Source organism: Mauremys mutica, chromosome 20 (assembly GCF_020497125.1).
Source record: "Mauremys mutica isolate MM-2020 ecotype Southern chromosome 20, ASM2049712v1, whole genome shotgun sequence".
Taxonomy (NCBI): Eukaryota; Metazoa; Chordata; order Testudines; family Geoemydidae; genus Mauremys; species Mauremys mutica.
Window position 1 is genome coordinate 25900575 of NC_059091.1, and position 15718 is coordinate 25916292.

Here is a 15718-nt window from a genome sequence, read left to right on the forward strand (position 1 = left end):
CAGGGCATCAACTAATCCCCTGCCTGGGTCAGGGAGCAACTCTCCCCCTCCCCACACCCATGCTGAGCAGGAGCCTGAGCCAAGGCCCACTGAAGTCCCTGGAAAGGCTGAGCGGCTCCAGCTGCACTCTAGCATCGGGAAAGGCTGTTCACCTTTCCTTGAAGCATCAGGTACACCTTGCTGGTGGAAGCAGGATATGGGACTAGCTGGGCTGTGGTCTCCAAGGTGATAAATCCCACACACTGAAGCACGTACCTCTTTCAGATTTTAAAATACGCTTCTCGATTGCCCTGTGGAAGCCCAAATCAGCAATCTGGGTGAAGTCAATGGGGATCAGGTACCCAGAGCAGATGCAAAGTCAGACTCTAAAAATGGAAGCTAATTTATTTGGAAAAAACACTAAACATTTTAGGGAATGATCCCAATCAGTGTCATGTGGCATTAGAGTGCTGACTCAAACGGTGACAACTATCAACACAGAAATGGATCTGTCTTCTCTGGAAGAGGAGATTTACTCCTCGGGATGTTTGCATCCTCGGCTAAGCAGGGCTCGACCTTTCTTCGATAGTCTCCTCTGCAGCTACAGCGATCCAGAGCAGCCTCCCTGCCTCTCCTCCATTATTTTCCAAAACAAATGTGAAACAACCACTTTTGCCTTGGCCTAAGCCTTTTCGTCCCCCTGTCCCCGTCCCCCCTCATTACTTGCTGCTATTTAGCCATACGCAGTATCTGAGTTGCAGTTTGCATGGGAGAAGCTGAACAAGATGAAGGTGCCTGGCACCTAATGTAATTTCAAGCCCCATCATCACTTCCTTCTGTAGCCAACATCCCAGGCTGAGTGGCACAAAACATTTGCGTTGGAGAAACCAGTGTTTGTGTTTTGCAGTTATTCAGAAGCTCTCCCCTGGCACCTGCCTGCATGAGTTTCCCCTGCTGTGTGGCTTGAGATCGGGATAATGAGGAGTTAATTAAGAATTCTAACCTCATTACAGGACTATGAAATAACAGCCCCATAAACAAGCAAGTGAGATCAGGAAAACCCTGACTATTACACACAAAAACCTCCCATCATCTTGGTTCTCTAACACAGGGGTTCTCAGGACAAATTTTTTGGTGGCCTCAGAGTGTGGCCACCAACTCTTGCTGGTGGCTGCTCCCACACTTTCCCCTAAAATACTTAATTAGCTTTAGGGAAAACAAATAAATATGCACACGTAGGTGTCCAAATCATTGTAATTTATTTATTGCTAGATAGTAAGTCTGTTGTGAAAAGTGATATTAACAAACATACAAATATCACTTTTCACAGCAGACCTAATCAGCCCTGGCAAGCCAGGGGACAAATTAAGTCCTAGATGGAGTGTTGGGAAGGCAGTGGGGGCCAGAGGAGCTGGGGGAGGCAGTGGGGGACTGGCGCCTGAAGCCCTGCGGCCGGAGGATGAGGTCCAGGGACAGAACCTGAAGCCCTGCAGCCAGAGCTTGCTGCCCTGCCACCCCAGGGCTGAAGCCCGAAGCCTGAGCCCCACCACCCCACAGAAGGTGGGGAACTCACAGTCTGCCTGCTCCTACAGCACTGTGCCCCAGGTGACTCCATTGAGGGGCAGGGCCCAACCCTGCTGCTGGCCCCAGCAACCAACACCAAGACGGTGCATCCAGGAGCAGCAGGGAGGAGGCTCTACTCCCTCCCCCCCCCCCAAAAAAATCACAGCTCAGGGGGCTGTGGCCGCAAGAAAAGCCCCTGGTGGCCGCATTTGAGAAAGCTTGAAAATTGGGAGTCGGCGCTGCCTGCAGCGGAGATAAGGGTGGAGGGAAGCTCAGCTCAGAGCCAGAGAGGCCATTAACATCTGCCCCAAATTCTGCATTTATTTTTCCTTCTCTAGCACCTTCCATCTCAAGCTTCTAAGGTCGGGCTTCACAGACGTGAACTCACTAATCCTCCCTGCTCTCTCAGGCTGTTGGTATCCCCATTCTGCAGATGAGGGTAATGGAAACACAGAGGTAAAATGGCTCACTTAAAACCACACAGCAAGTCTAATGGAGAAGGGAACAGAACCCCCGTGAGTCCTGACTTGCAGTTCCCTTACGTGAGTCAGTCCCTTTAATGAGGCTGAGAGCAGAACCCAGGAGTCCTCATTCACGGTACCCCACTCCAGTAAACAACACTGCCTCCTCTTCCCGGATGTTTCAGAGTCTACTCGAGTAGGACAGCAGGATTTGCTCTGCTCACAATATTGTTAGTAACCCGGTAATGAGGTTACTATAGCCAGGCCAAGCTGGTTATCACCTGTGCCCCACCCACCTCTCCCCACACACTCGGCTAATTGTGCAAACATGCAGAATGGACAGGCCTGGAATTTGAGAGCACAAACACAACACAGAAGCAGCCAGATTCAAAAGCTCAGCTAAAGCCAGTCTCTTGATCGATCCACTTAGGTCTTGTCTAGACTGCCACTTTACAGCGCTGCAACTTTCTGGCTCAGGGGTGTGAAACCCGAGTGCTGCAAGTTTCAGCGCTGTAAGGCGGCAGCGTAGACAGAGCTGCCGCGCTGGGAGCCAGGCTCCCAGCACTGGTAGCTGCTCCCCTCGGTGGAGGTGGTTTTTCTCTCCCAGCGCCGGTGCCCCAACTACAGCCACATTAAAGTGCTGACGCGGCAGCGCTTTAATGTTGCTAGTGAAGACAGACCCTTATACACATGGCTCCGATTCCTAGAGAGTCTTGGCGCAGCACAAACATTGGTGAATTTAACTTATCACACCCCAGGGAGGTAGGTGAGTATCATCATCCCCATTTTTACAGAGGCACGGAGCAGTGGTGTGGCCTGTCGTGTGGTAGAGTCACAAATGGGGTAACCACAAGCCTGTGCAATGCTGTAACCACAAGCCCGTGCTTCTCCCTTCGGAGCCGGCAGCCGAGGTGTATGCAGACCTTACACACCACCATGCATATGTTCCAAGGCAGCAACTGGTCCAACCACAACTCAGTTGGGGGTGGGAGCCCGTTATGATCTGAAAGGGCGGGGAAATCTTAAAACAACTGAAGGCTTGATCAGCAAGAGGAAGGAAAGATAGGAAGAAAGATTAGGGCTAGACAGAGAAAACCACTGGGGGTGACAGACAGCTAGAGAGCTCCCTGGGGGAGGATGGGGAAGAGTCTCTTAGGGAATGGAATTGGTTAGGGGCTCACACATGTTACTTCACACACCAGCAAGGCCCAGGCTGTAAGCATCTCCCTCCTCAGCCATTTGCAAAACCATAAACCAGCCAAAACAAAGGAGGAAACTTTAGCAGAAGAAATAACAATACACTTCTCTGCAGAGGGTCAGTCCCCTGGCACCAGTGCCCTGGGGGAGGGGGGGATAAAAGGGTGTCAGCCATGCACATAAGCAGCGGGTTGGACTAGATCATCTCCTGAGGTCCCTTCCAACCCTAATAATCTATGATTCTATACATCAACCAGCTGTTTGCACGGGAAACAGGTTTCACATGCATTTGATTCAATTGACGTTTTGCTGTGAAATGGTTTCAATCTATCCTTATTTTTTCCATAGTGAACGACATAGGTGCTTAGATACTATGATGAGTGCAAGACAGATAGATAGATACTGGCCTCTAAGCAGTATTCACTGAACACACCAATTCATACACCCAGCGCAGATTAATTCTATCAGAAGGATACTAAAAATAATAATACCACACATGTGTGTTAGTCCATGTGGCACCCAGTTTCAGTCTTTTTCAAGCCTGAGAGACAACAAGCATATTGAGATAATGTTATGTTGAATTTCCACCAATCATATTTTGTTCAGAGGATTAAGATTTTAGCAACTATTTATAAGCAGTACTCTTGTAGCACTGTTGGTCCAAGGCAGGGGTTGTCTATTTTTTGTCAATGTCCAGACTCTAGAGAAAACAACAAAAATAATGATATTCATAAATAATAATAAGCAAATAAAAAGGTTTCAGGGTCTGTTCAAAAGCGCCTGGCGGTTCGGATTTGGCCTGCGGTCCGCCTATTGACTACTCTGGTCCCAGGCTATTAGAGAGACAAGCTGGGTGAGATAATACCTTTTATAGGACCAACTTGTGTAGGTGAGAAAGCTTGTCTCCAATAAAAGATATTACCTGGCTCTGCTTGTCTCTTCAGCAACTATTTGACAGGCTCAATAACCTTTGCTATGCACACTGCATGCTTTCACGGTTCCCTGGGTAATTGCAAAGGGTCTTTCCAGCGGCACTGAAATTGTATCAGTTTGCCTCCACTTCCCCTTCACTGAGAACATCTCTGCAAGAGAGCAAAGCCCCAGTTCCTCTTTACCCAGCTGCATAAGTACAGTCTGTATGTGGAGCGTCCAAGACTGGAAAACCAGTTCATCAGCATTCGCCTAAATGACAGGGTCTTAAACATGGCTTTAGACAAACACCCAGCTAGAGAACATGGAAAGTTTCAGAGAGTGTTGCCAACTCCCCCTGAAACGTAAAGAAGTTACAGGCTAAAGCTGGGCAAACCAGTGATCAGGGTGGGGTCCAGGTGCTGACAAGTAATTGCTTATGTTCCTAGGAGCTTCCCTGACATCTCAGGCGCAGCTTTGCAATTAGGAAACCGACCTTGGAACGCAGCATCAAGGGCGGAGATCACCACAAACCACCATTATACAAAACAGACTAAACAAAAGGAACCCAGCAGCAAGCAAATGGACAATCAGGCCAGCGTCAAGATGCACAAAGGAGAAGCTTGTTTCTGTTGTTGAGTGCATGGCCATTTCCTTTCCAGACAAGGCCTCGCAAAGCCTGGTGTTCACCGGAGGTCCCTTATTTGGTAAAAACAGCTGCAGCCGGCCATTGTTTATCCCCAAACCCTCTTCCCCCATCACATCATCTAGAACTGGTTATGCGGTTCCCTCCCTTTAATCAACCATTGCTAGTAAGTGACCTTGCAGGCAATGCTGCGGAAGAGAAATTCTCACTCCATACCCACAGTCCTGTGGGATGTCCCTAGGAGCTCTTCCTGTTAAAGAAGTGCACAGAGCGCCTCACTTCCTTGCATCACATGGGAATTCCTCACCTGAGACACACTTCCTTCTTTACTCGCACAGCTAAAGCTGTGACAGGTTCACAGCAAGTTCAGAATCATTATTTTAACAGAAAATAAAAATGCCTACACATCCTGGCTTTTCATTTCTTAATGTTCAGTAACACTGGAAGGTGCTGCCTCTCTCCTTCGGGTCTGGGAAGGCATTTGGCGCACATGACTGGACCACTGATAGCCAATGTAGTATGGAAATGAGCAACAATGAACAGCTGAAATTCTGCTCCAACTAATAATCACAATCAATACAGATCAAACCTGAACAATGGAGCTAGTACAGAACTAGTATTCTTCTCTGAACAGAGCCCACTGCAATACAAACTTATGTTGTCAGAAATTCAAAAAGCCAATTTAAAAAAAAAACCTTAGTCACTACAGTGTTTTACTCCAAAGAATAACGTTCTTACCTGAAAGCACAGCCACTGCATCCAAATCTGACAGTTAGCATTGGTCTCCCCAGCACAAGCCAGAGCTGCTATTCAGCAAGGAGATGGACGACTTCATCCCTGGAAGTTAGAGAGAGGCTCCTCCAAGCAAGAAGGCAGCCCGTGCCAATAGAAAAGTTTAAGACAAATGTGCTATACCTCCAAAGTCTGTCACAGGCACCTCTGAAACACTGACTCCTGAGAGGCAACTTTGCAAGAGCTTTCTGAAAAGAGCCCATCCTTCTTTGTGCCCTCCCCTAGGCGGGCCTTACCAAGCCACAGACATCTGCCAAGCAGGAGACTTTACCCACCCAGGAACTGTAATCTGAGTCTTTTACTAGCTTGATCTAGGCTGCAAAGTCATTTTCCAAGCACCTCCACTTCTGGAGGCACTGGTCTGGCACTAGAGGGGACAAGTTGCTCAGATCTGCACTCTTGGTGCTGTGTTTTTGCTCACTGTATGGACGGGCACAGCTAACAGAAATTAATTGGCGGGGGGAGAGTTCTCTCCACTCCCACCCCCAAGGCCTCACCTCATGGTAAGCTTAGTTTAATTTGAGTGCTGGACTCTGATCCCTGCAAAATCAGGCGTGTTACAGACTGTCCTCTGTAGAGATTCCACCAGAGGAACCAGCTGCTTTAGAGATTAAATCTGTGTCTACACTTGCAGTTTTCACGCTGTCAGTTTCAACAGTGATAGTGAACTGGTGAAAGAAAAGTGCTGGTTTGGGTACTCGCTCACTGCCACAGGCATCAGAGTGTTTACATGTGCAGCACTTCCATCCCTGATGAGAGGAGCACACGGAGCTGTCCCACAGCGCAGCTCTCTCCATTTTGACAATAGGTCTTGTGGGAAGGTGGGGTGATTGGGGGGCATCCTGGGTCCAATTCCTCTCCCCAAACACTGATCAGCTCCAGTAGCTCAGCATTGCTCCAAGCAGGGGATCATTTTCTCCGCGGAGCAGCCATTGTCACCTGGCCAGATGATAAGTGAGCACTTGCCAAGAAAAAAGGAAGGGGAGTTTCAAAGTTCCTGGGCTTTTACCTGGGGAGGGGTGGACGTCTGTGTACCTGGCGACAAAGCAGCAGAGCTGGTGACCAAAGTGGTCACCTGGGCACTGTGGGATATCCTGAGGAGGCTAAAAGCTGGGTAAACAGGAAGAACGTGTCGCGCAAAAGCATTACCAGTAAGAGCTGTATGCTTCTCATGTAGGTGATTTTCTTTTTGCTGTGAAACTTCTGAGTTTCACCACAAAAAGTCATTGGCAAGTGTAGTTGCTCCCACAATTTTTGCACAAAAAAGGGACTTTTTCTGCTTTAAATGGCACGTGTAGACATGCCCTGAAGTGGTCTCTGCCCCAGAGGCAGAGCACAGGGCCTGACCTGGGACAGCTCCCCCCTAAAGTTCACGTCCCCCGCCAGGCTGCTTGCAGGGATCTGGCCCTCACACTCACCTTTATGCTATAATCCCATCCAGCAGCCTGGCTCTTACCAAGTACAGAGAGAGAAACTGCCTAAGGGGCGAGGAAACACATGACCCCTGTGGTGACAGATTTAACAGGTGGAGGAGAAATGCACTTCCTGTGGCAGGGGAGACTCACAGGTGATCTCTTCCCTTTGCACCTCTCAGCGGGAAGCTCCCATGGGGCAGACCTCACTTAATTTCAGGAGATCTGACAGTGATTTGTTTAAAACAGAGAGAGAAAGAACACTGTGACTACATGAGTGCCTTCCCCAGGGGACTCTTAGGCCTGGTCTACACAAGAAAATTCAGTCAGTTTAACTATTTCTGTCAGCAGTGTGAAAAATCCACCCCCCTGAGCAGCGTAGATAAGCTGACCTAAATCCCTGTGGAGATACCGTTCAGTTCTGTCACCCTAGCTACTGCTTCTTGGGGAGGTGGGTTACCTATGCTGATGGGAGAACCCCAACCAGCAAAGGGGCAGCAGAGGCAGAGCAGGGAAGGGACTCCCCTAAGGTAACCCCCTCAGGAAAATGGCAAAGCCAGGAAAAGAATCCAGATCTCCTAAGTCCTTGGTCTGGACAGACCATGCTGCCACTCACCAGGATCATCTCATTTTCTGTGTACACTGCAATGCTGGTGTTAACAAATCATTGCAACGTTCATCATCAGTTAATTCAAACCCCACTTCATGGAGTTTGCAACTCCCATTCGTGTTCACATGCCCCCGCTGAAGAAAATCCCCAGTGACTTCCATGTTGTCTCACCCCCCATCACCCGTTCCCCTAGGGAACAACGTTCTCCCCACGTACAGCCTCAACTTCCCCCGTGTTGGCTAGGTCGTGGGGCCTGGGGGAGCCGGTCTGCATTACACCAAGTAGGCAAGGAGATCCACAGAGAGACCCTGACACAAAAACAGGAGAGATAGCGACAGAGAGGCAAGATGGACCCAGACAATCAGTAACAGGGAGGATGGCTCCCCTGCTGACAAAGGCAAGGATGGATGAATGAGAAGAATAGGGCAATATTCCCATTGGCTTCAATGGGAGAAGGATCGGGCCCTACAGCAAAAAACAAAAACAACAAAAAACAACTTTTCAGACCCCCTAGAGCAGTGGTTCTCAAACGTTTGGACTATTGCCCCCTTTCATATAGCAAGCCTCGGAGTGCGATCCCCCTTACACATTAAAAACACTTAAATATATTTAACACCATTATAGATGCTGGAGGCAAAGCAGGGTTTGGGGTGGAGGCTGACAGCTTGCAACCCCCCATATAATAACCTCTCAACCCCGAGGGGTCCTTGCCCTAGAATCTCTCTCTGCTGCAGACTCCAAAAGGCCAAAATCACGGCGGATAATTCTGCAGGAAACACCATGGCCAACCAAAAGTGAATGAAGAGACCCTACAACCACAGGTGCACATTCTGCACTGTTGGGCAGCAGATAAGCAAGGCACATATTCTAGGCAACACTACATGCAGGCCTGTTCCAGTCTTTGGGTCCCTTGGGGAGATATTAGGAAGGGGGCTAAGGACACAATTCATTAGAAGCTGAGGAAAGGCATGCAGGCCCAGATGCCAAAGTCCTTTCTTGGCTGAGCTGAATCTCAGGCACTCTGTCTCTCTTTCCAAAGCTCAGTTAGGCCACCATGAAGCAGTTGGCGGCAGACCCAAGTTGGAAGAGCTGGGATAAACATAATGAAACAATTATTGGGACACTGGTGACATCAAGGCTGTAAACCAAATTAAATACTTTATTGCAAATCAAGGGGGGATTTTTATCCCAAGGACAGTGGCAGATCTCCAGCTCTGGACAATGCGTGGGTGATCCCCTTTGCCTTGAGGGCCCTTAACAAGACTCAGCTCTTCTGACTGACTGTCACTCAGCATGCACTCAGGCTTTTCCACAGCATTCTAGTTCCGCAAATGTTCTTTTCTTTAAAGTGTTGTAAGTGCTGCTGTAACACCGATAGACCCTGGTTGTCGTCGGGCAGGTCTGAACCTGGGGCCTCTGGAGCTTAGTGCATGAGCCTCTACTGCATGAGCTAAAAGCCAACTGGCTGTTAGCCAAGGCTGTAGAGCAGACTCATTTTCCCTCCCTCCCTCCCTCCCTAAGTGGTCTCAATGCCACGACATGGGACAGAACAACACACCCAGAAGGTGTGTGGGTTACACAGTATTTCATAAACAGTTTTAAAAAAACAGGAACAGCTTGGGGTGAATTTAACCAAAAGTACAAACTCAGAATCCTCCAATTATAAATGGTCTGCCCAAACACATGAAAGAGAAGCCAGTTTTACTGAGTATTTACATGTTGGAGATAGCAGCAGGCTTCCAGGTGTTTCTTCTAGACAGCTGTACATCTTAGGGTGTTGTCTTGTTGTTTCTAAATAATTTTTGTAATCTGGTGCTTCCTAAATGGCCTTTCTTCAGAAACCATGTTTACCCTGCTAGCATTTCTGCTTTGCATACCAAAGCACAATAAAAAAAATATCAGAAAGGTGTGTTCATTGCAAATTTCCTCCAGTCCATAACGATGGAGATGAGCCAGGATATGGAGTCATCTTGCTCTCTAAAGAGAAGGGAGGAAGTCCACAAACCAAGCAGCAGCAGGAACAGTGTAGCAGACATGCTAAACCAGCAGAGAAAAAAACAACACCACCACAGAAACTGGGCTTGTTTTTGGCTTAATTGGTTTGTGAGTTGCTTGTTGGCTAGTTTTTGGCTTGTAGCTTGTTGGGCTTGTAGCTTTTTTGGGGGGGATCGCCTCCTGGCAAGCAGGGGCAACGGGGGGCAAGCAGGGGTGCACAGCAGGCCTACCACAGTCCCAGGCTGCACGCTGGTGGGGGGCGGGGAATCTAGTCACAGAGGGTTGGGGTTCTTAGGGATTGGCTTGTTTCAACCTTGATCTGAAAAGGGATTAGCTTGATTTTTGGCTTATTGTGAAAGTCAGGGTGCTTATTTACCACGTGAAAGTAGTTCTATGTGCAGAGCATGGGCTGCTCTGGAGAAAACATTGCAGCTTGGAATCCTAATGTGGGTAGGGTAACCAGACAGCAAGTGTGAAAAATTGGGACAGGGGTGCGGGCTAATAGGAGCCTATATAGGAAAAAGACCCCAAAATTGGGACTGTCCCTATAAAATCAGGACATCTGGTCTCCTTAAATGTGGGACCCTTGGTAGCTTTGATTACATGAAGAGGTAGGGGGAGTGGGGTGGGAGCATGTCTTGTAAATTCCATTGCAATCAGCAAAAACCACCCAGCATGACTGGTTTTAGTTGACCTGTCAATGTCTCATTACAACAGAGACACACCTTGGACATAGACCTGAAGAGTATATAAGGGTCAGGAGTGTGTTTGAGGTCCCTCCCGTCTGTGTCCACAAAGGGTTTTCTGTACAAAGAACAGGACCATAGGAATTAGACTGGCTCACACCACGTGTTCAGGTAGACCTCGGGGGGCTTGTCTACGCTTGAAAGTTAATTCAGGTTTGTTTAAAGCACAATAGCTATTCCTGAATAACGCCATACATGGACACTCTTATTCCAGAATAAGAGTGCCGTGTTCCTGTTTAGCTTGACCCAGTTTCAGCTATACCAGAATAAGGCACTCTTTACTAAACAGAATTATTCAGTACTAGCAATTGTAGAGTAACGCCATGTCTAGACACACAGTGTCCAGGGCCAGTTTCTTCATAGGATGGTGCAAAGATATTTAAGAACTCAGTGCTCCGGCTTTTATAATACAAACTAATATCATAGACCTTGCATTTCTCTACCCTCTTTGTCAGAGTCTCTTAGACAATAGTTAACTAACCCTCACAAGCCCCTTTGTGAGGCAGGGAAGTATTATCCCCACTTCGCAGATGGAAGTTGGGATTTTCAAAAGGAACCTGACTCTTGAAAATCCCAGATGACGAAACTGAGGCATGATGAGCTCACGTCACTTACCCACGTAAGTAAGGTTTGACAGACCCAGCAAAGAACCCAGCTCTCCCGACTCCCATTCCTGAGCCCCAAGGCCACTCTTCTTCCCAAGGGCTGCATTTGAAAATCTTCCACCAGTTTCCCATCATTTGTGCAAGCTGTAGTACCTACAGGGCTCCAGCATTTTCAGCTAGCACACTTGAGATCCTCGTTTGCACCACTGCTTAAAAAAAAAAAAAAAAAAGGATGCAACATAATTTAGTGTAGACAAGGCCAAGAAGACTAGAGGGACATTACAGTCTGTTCCACAGATTGCACCATTTTAGGCTGATGGGTTATTCCGGTTTCACTGGCTCAGGGCAGGTTTTTAGTATGTTATGTAGTTTTTACCCATAGCCTACACCAGCAAAGCCGCTCAGTCAAGAGAGGCGCTCAGTAACCTGATCTCAGAGTGGACTGCAGAAGTGATCACATTCTGGTGCCCAGCAGAGAAGCGGTGGAGAAATGTTTCCAAAAATAATAGATGTTTGTATCCTTTTTATTACTCTCTTATTTTTAAAAGCAACGTTAGTTGTTTTAATAGATTTTTGCATTTTCAAACAACCTTAAAGCCAAGATTTTTGTTCAACCCTCATAGCTGTGATTGTTCCTGTTCATGGCAAACTGCAACTACCTACCACCGAACCTCTCTCCTGGAATCCTAGGAATGTTGGAAATCTCCTGTAAGAGACACCCCCCCTCCCCACTACAACTCTCTGCAAATAACTGCTCAAATGAAAGCTTCCCAAAGTCCAATGGCCCTGGGATTCCCAACCCTAACAGGAAGTCACAAATGCTCCTTGCCTCCTCAGGATAATAGCCAACCTTTATATCACCATCCATCTGAAAGTGTTTTAAAAGTATGGGAATCACAGCACCCATTGTCATTGAAATGCAGCTGCCTCTGGGGTGGAACATAGCAACTATTTGCCAGAGTACAACAGCACTGCATGGCAGTTTAGGACTGAATGGTATGCCCAACTGTAACCTTATCTGCAATGGAAATTTGCTTCAGTTCCAGCAATCAACAGCCACCCATTGCTGTAGTTACTCCAGGACTTGCCTGCACTTGGGGTTAGCATTGCTATAGCTGCATCAGTGGCTGGGTTTTGGTGGCTAGAATCAGGACAAATTCCCATTATAGACAAGGCCTAAAATTCCAGGGGGAGTGAAGTTCAGCAGAACATGATCAGTCCAGATTGGAATCTGATCAAGATGACCTTGTTAGAGAAACTGTTGAAAGCACAAGGAATAAATGAGCACGAGAATGGACTGGACACGAGTGACTCAAATGCAGCTAGGTTCCTGACCCAGCACCATGTGACGTCCGTTAGGTAACTACCCTGGGAGTGATTTGAAAAGGTGCAGCAATTTAATAGCACTTTGCACAATTCCTGGACACCCTAGCACCCTCTAAGCAGAAAGCATTTGTTCTGCAGCAGCTGAGGCTTTGGCTACACTTAGACTTCAAAGCGCTGCCGCGGCAGCGCTTTGAAGCGCTAAGTGTAGTCAAAGCGCCAGCGCTGGGAGAAAGCTCTCCCAGCGCTGTCCGTACTCCACCTCCCTGTGGGGAATAACGGACAGCGCTGGGAGCCGCGCTCCCAGCGCTGGGGCTTTGACCACACTGGCGCTTTGCAGCGCCGCAATTTGCAGCACTGGAGAGGGTGTGTTTTCACACCCTGCTGCAGCGCTGCAAATTTGTAAGTGTAGCCAAGCCCTGAGAGGAAACAGAGCAGGGAGGGAAGAGAGGGTTGTTAGTGCGGCTGTTTTGTTTGGAGACAGGATGGTCCGGGGCCCCTGCACCTCTCCTCCTAATTCACACAGGAAGGAGGAGATTTATCCTTTAAGGGAGGAGGCATTTTTGCAGGCAGATGCAGCTCTTTGCAATAGGAAGGTAGCCTGGCCCCTGCGTGATGTCATGTTATGGGAAGCCACATTAAGGTTAAACTCAAGTTGGGTCGCAGTGTTTATGAAACCGGACTCGGCCTCATTTTTATCCGAAGAGAATTTTATCTGGCGCTTTGCACTATTGTCAATACAAACAAAATGAGGTGGAAGTTCCCTCCCCGTGAGCTGCACGTGGGCAGCCCTGGCACCGTTTCCTTTCATAGGGAGGCTGCACCCTGCTTCGCTCTGGACATGGCTGCAGCCCCAGGAGATGAAGGCTCCCTGTTTAGTTTGCACTCGCTGGAAAGGAAGGGAACCACACGCCTCAGTCTTTGCCTTTATAGGAATTCTCGCTGAAAACCCATTTCCCCCAGGTCTCTGTTCAGTTTGGAGTCAGATGCCTGCAGCTTATGGCTGGAGAGTCACAAGAACCGTTTAGCATGCCTTTCTGCTTAAGTCTGGAAATAAAAAACAAAACCAATTCCCAAAGGCCTCCAGCTGGAGGCTGCATGGCTACAGCAGAACTGCAGCTTTATCCTGAACAAAGCACCTAACTCTAACCCAAAGTGACTTCTTGCACCAAATTGCCTTAGGGCCAAATCCTGACCTCCCAACTCAGGCAACGCTCCCGGTGAAACCAACAGGATCTTTGCTTGACTAATAATAATACCTTGTTCTTATATAACACTTTTAATCAGTAGATCTTAAACCACTTTACAAAATACCATTATTCCCATTTTATAGATGGGGAAACTGAGGCTCAGAGAGGTGAAAATGACTTATCCCAGGTCACTCAACCGGACAGTAGCAGAGCCAGAAACAGAACCTCGGTCTCCTGAGTTGGAATCTAATGCTCTAGCCACTATACAGCACTGCCTAGTGTACAGCTGTAGACTTCAGGATCTGGCCCCATCAGTGGCAGGTTTTACTAGCATGTGTCAAAACATTTCACAGCATTGCCCACTCCATGCTGTAGCCCTCTCCCCACCTACAGGGCAGGCGTCAGGGGGCTGCAGCAAGGCGAGAGCCTCACCACGGCATCTGCCTGGGAGCAAACGTTTTACAAAAGGGTTTGGAGTCCGTCATGAAACCTCCTCACTTGGGTCCTAAGGTTGCCAACCCTCCAGGCTTCTCCTGGAGTCTAAAGGAATTAAAGATTAATCTTTAATTAAATATTATGCCATTTGGTGAAACCTCCAGGAATCCGCCGAACCAAAATTGGCAACCCTATTGGGCCCTGATCCTGTAATTGGATCCTCAGGGCTTGGTACAGGGGTCTGCTCCAGAAGATCCAAATGCAGGAATCAGGGTCCAAGGCTTTTTGTTTTTCACAAGACAAGATTTCCAGGGGGCAGATTCTGATCTCCATTGTACATGGATAAAGGCAGAGTTGTGTTAGCGTCCATGGAGTTACTCCACAACTGAGACCTCATCTGGCCCTGTGACATTTAGCGTTTTTTAATAAGAAGTCAGTCTGTCACCTGGTTTGCAACTCTCTCCCATTCATTGTTACACATTTGCTTCTTTTTTGTGCCATTTTGTTAACATTATACTCCTATAAGCTTTGAGATCAAGCATTTAGCCCTTTTCCAATGGAAAATAAACGTAATAATAATTAAAAACATTACAGATCAAGTCATTTTCCCTTTTTTAAAGCTTTTTTTTGGCCACAAAAAAGCTCTGACGTTTACCCTGACAAACACCCAGCCTTACTTATAACTAAGCCCTTCGCGTCTGGAGAGTAGGAAGCCTGACAGCTGCATTTACGGAACTGTCATATATTAAAAACATTTAAGTGTATATTAAATTGGTTTAAAGGGCAACAAAGCTGACAGTCACGCAGGCCCTCACTGCTAAATATCTCAAACTGACTGTTTAGGCACAGACTGAATTACAGCTCTACAAATCTTTTTTTAAAATAAATGATAGAGGAGGGCAGCCAGTGCTCTGAAAGGATTCCAGCCACAAACAGTTGATCTAAATGCCCAGACGTGCACATTTAATTTAATTTGTTCCAGATTTTCTCTGTTGCATACACTTGACTTGTGTATATTAAGGTGTGCAACACCCAAGGGCGTGTCTGGGCCATGTTGCAAATTAAAGGGCAGAAGCAGATTGTCACCCACTGTCTAAGCATTCAGTCCAGTGAGCACAATAGTCTTCTAATGTTTGAAACGTGCAAGGCTTGGCTAAACATTTGATATTCATATATTCAGCTAATTCATGCTCCTGCTCTCTGTGTTGCTACAAGCACCGTTGGCTCCATGTGTCCACAAGAGAGGAATAAATCACTGTAACATAAAACTTAAAAGAAACAAAAACAAGAATAGAAACCACATCATCCATTTCTGTTCCTGATGTGTTTTTTGGACCCAACAAGAAATTCAGAGAAACACTCACTTTCCACTGCATCTTCCACCCAGCACACTTCCTCCTCTGATCTGCTAGCAGATAGTTAAATGTTCTGTTCTAATAAATACAAAAATAAAAGGATAACACTGTCAATATATTGCATTCATATAACACCCTGCAGGATCCCAAAGTTGGTTACAAGCTAATATACAAACCATAGCTACAGATCACTTCACCGACCACTGAAAATATGTGGCCACCTCTGGTATGAAACACAGCAACCAGGGGCGGCTCCAGGCACCAGCACGCCAAGCGTGTGCCTGGGGCGGCAAGCCGCGGGGGGGGAGGGGGGGGGCGCCCTGCCGGTTGCTGTGAGGGGGCAGGAAGGCTGCCTTCGGTGGCTTGCCTGCAAGAGGTCCACCGGTCCTGCGGTTTCGGCGGCAATTCGACGGCGGGTATGCTGAAGCCGTGGAACCGGAGGACCTCTCCCAGGCATGCCCCTGAAGGCAGCCTGCCTGCCGTGCTTGGTGCAGCAAAAT

At 47.8% G+C, this 15718-nt stretch overlaps 1 protein-coding gene across 18 annotated transcripts in view; it reads right to left on the reverse strand.

Moving 5' to 3' along the window:
* LPAR2 (lysophosphatidic acid receptor 2) overlaps positions 1-15718 on the reverse strand; it is a 40914-nt gene that overhangs the window by 20198 nt on the left and 4998 nt on the right. For 5 of the 18 annotated variants that reach the window (XM_044995702.1, XM_044995701.1, XM_044995703.1 and 2 more), the window contains exons 2-3: positions 15228-15296; positions 10926-11121 (exon numbers count right to left, since the gene is read on the reverse strand). The exons of 4 other annotated variants lie outside the window; for them this stretch is intronic. In XM_044995702.1, the coding sequence (XP_044851637.1) occupies positions 10926-11050 (125 nt within the window). In that variant the 5' untranslated portion in view covers positions 11051-11121; positions 15228-15296. Of the gene's footprint in view, positions 1-4315; positions 4339-4605; positions 4721-4930; positions 5015-5062; positions 5085-5493; positions 5635-10925; positions 11122-15227; positions 15297-15718 lie in introns of those variants that run through there. 9 more of the 18 variants (XM_044995707.1, XM_044995706.1, XM_044995705.1 and 6 more) reach the window with 6 other exon arrangements.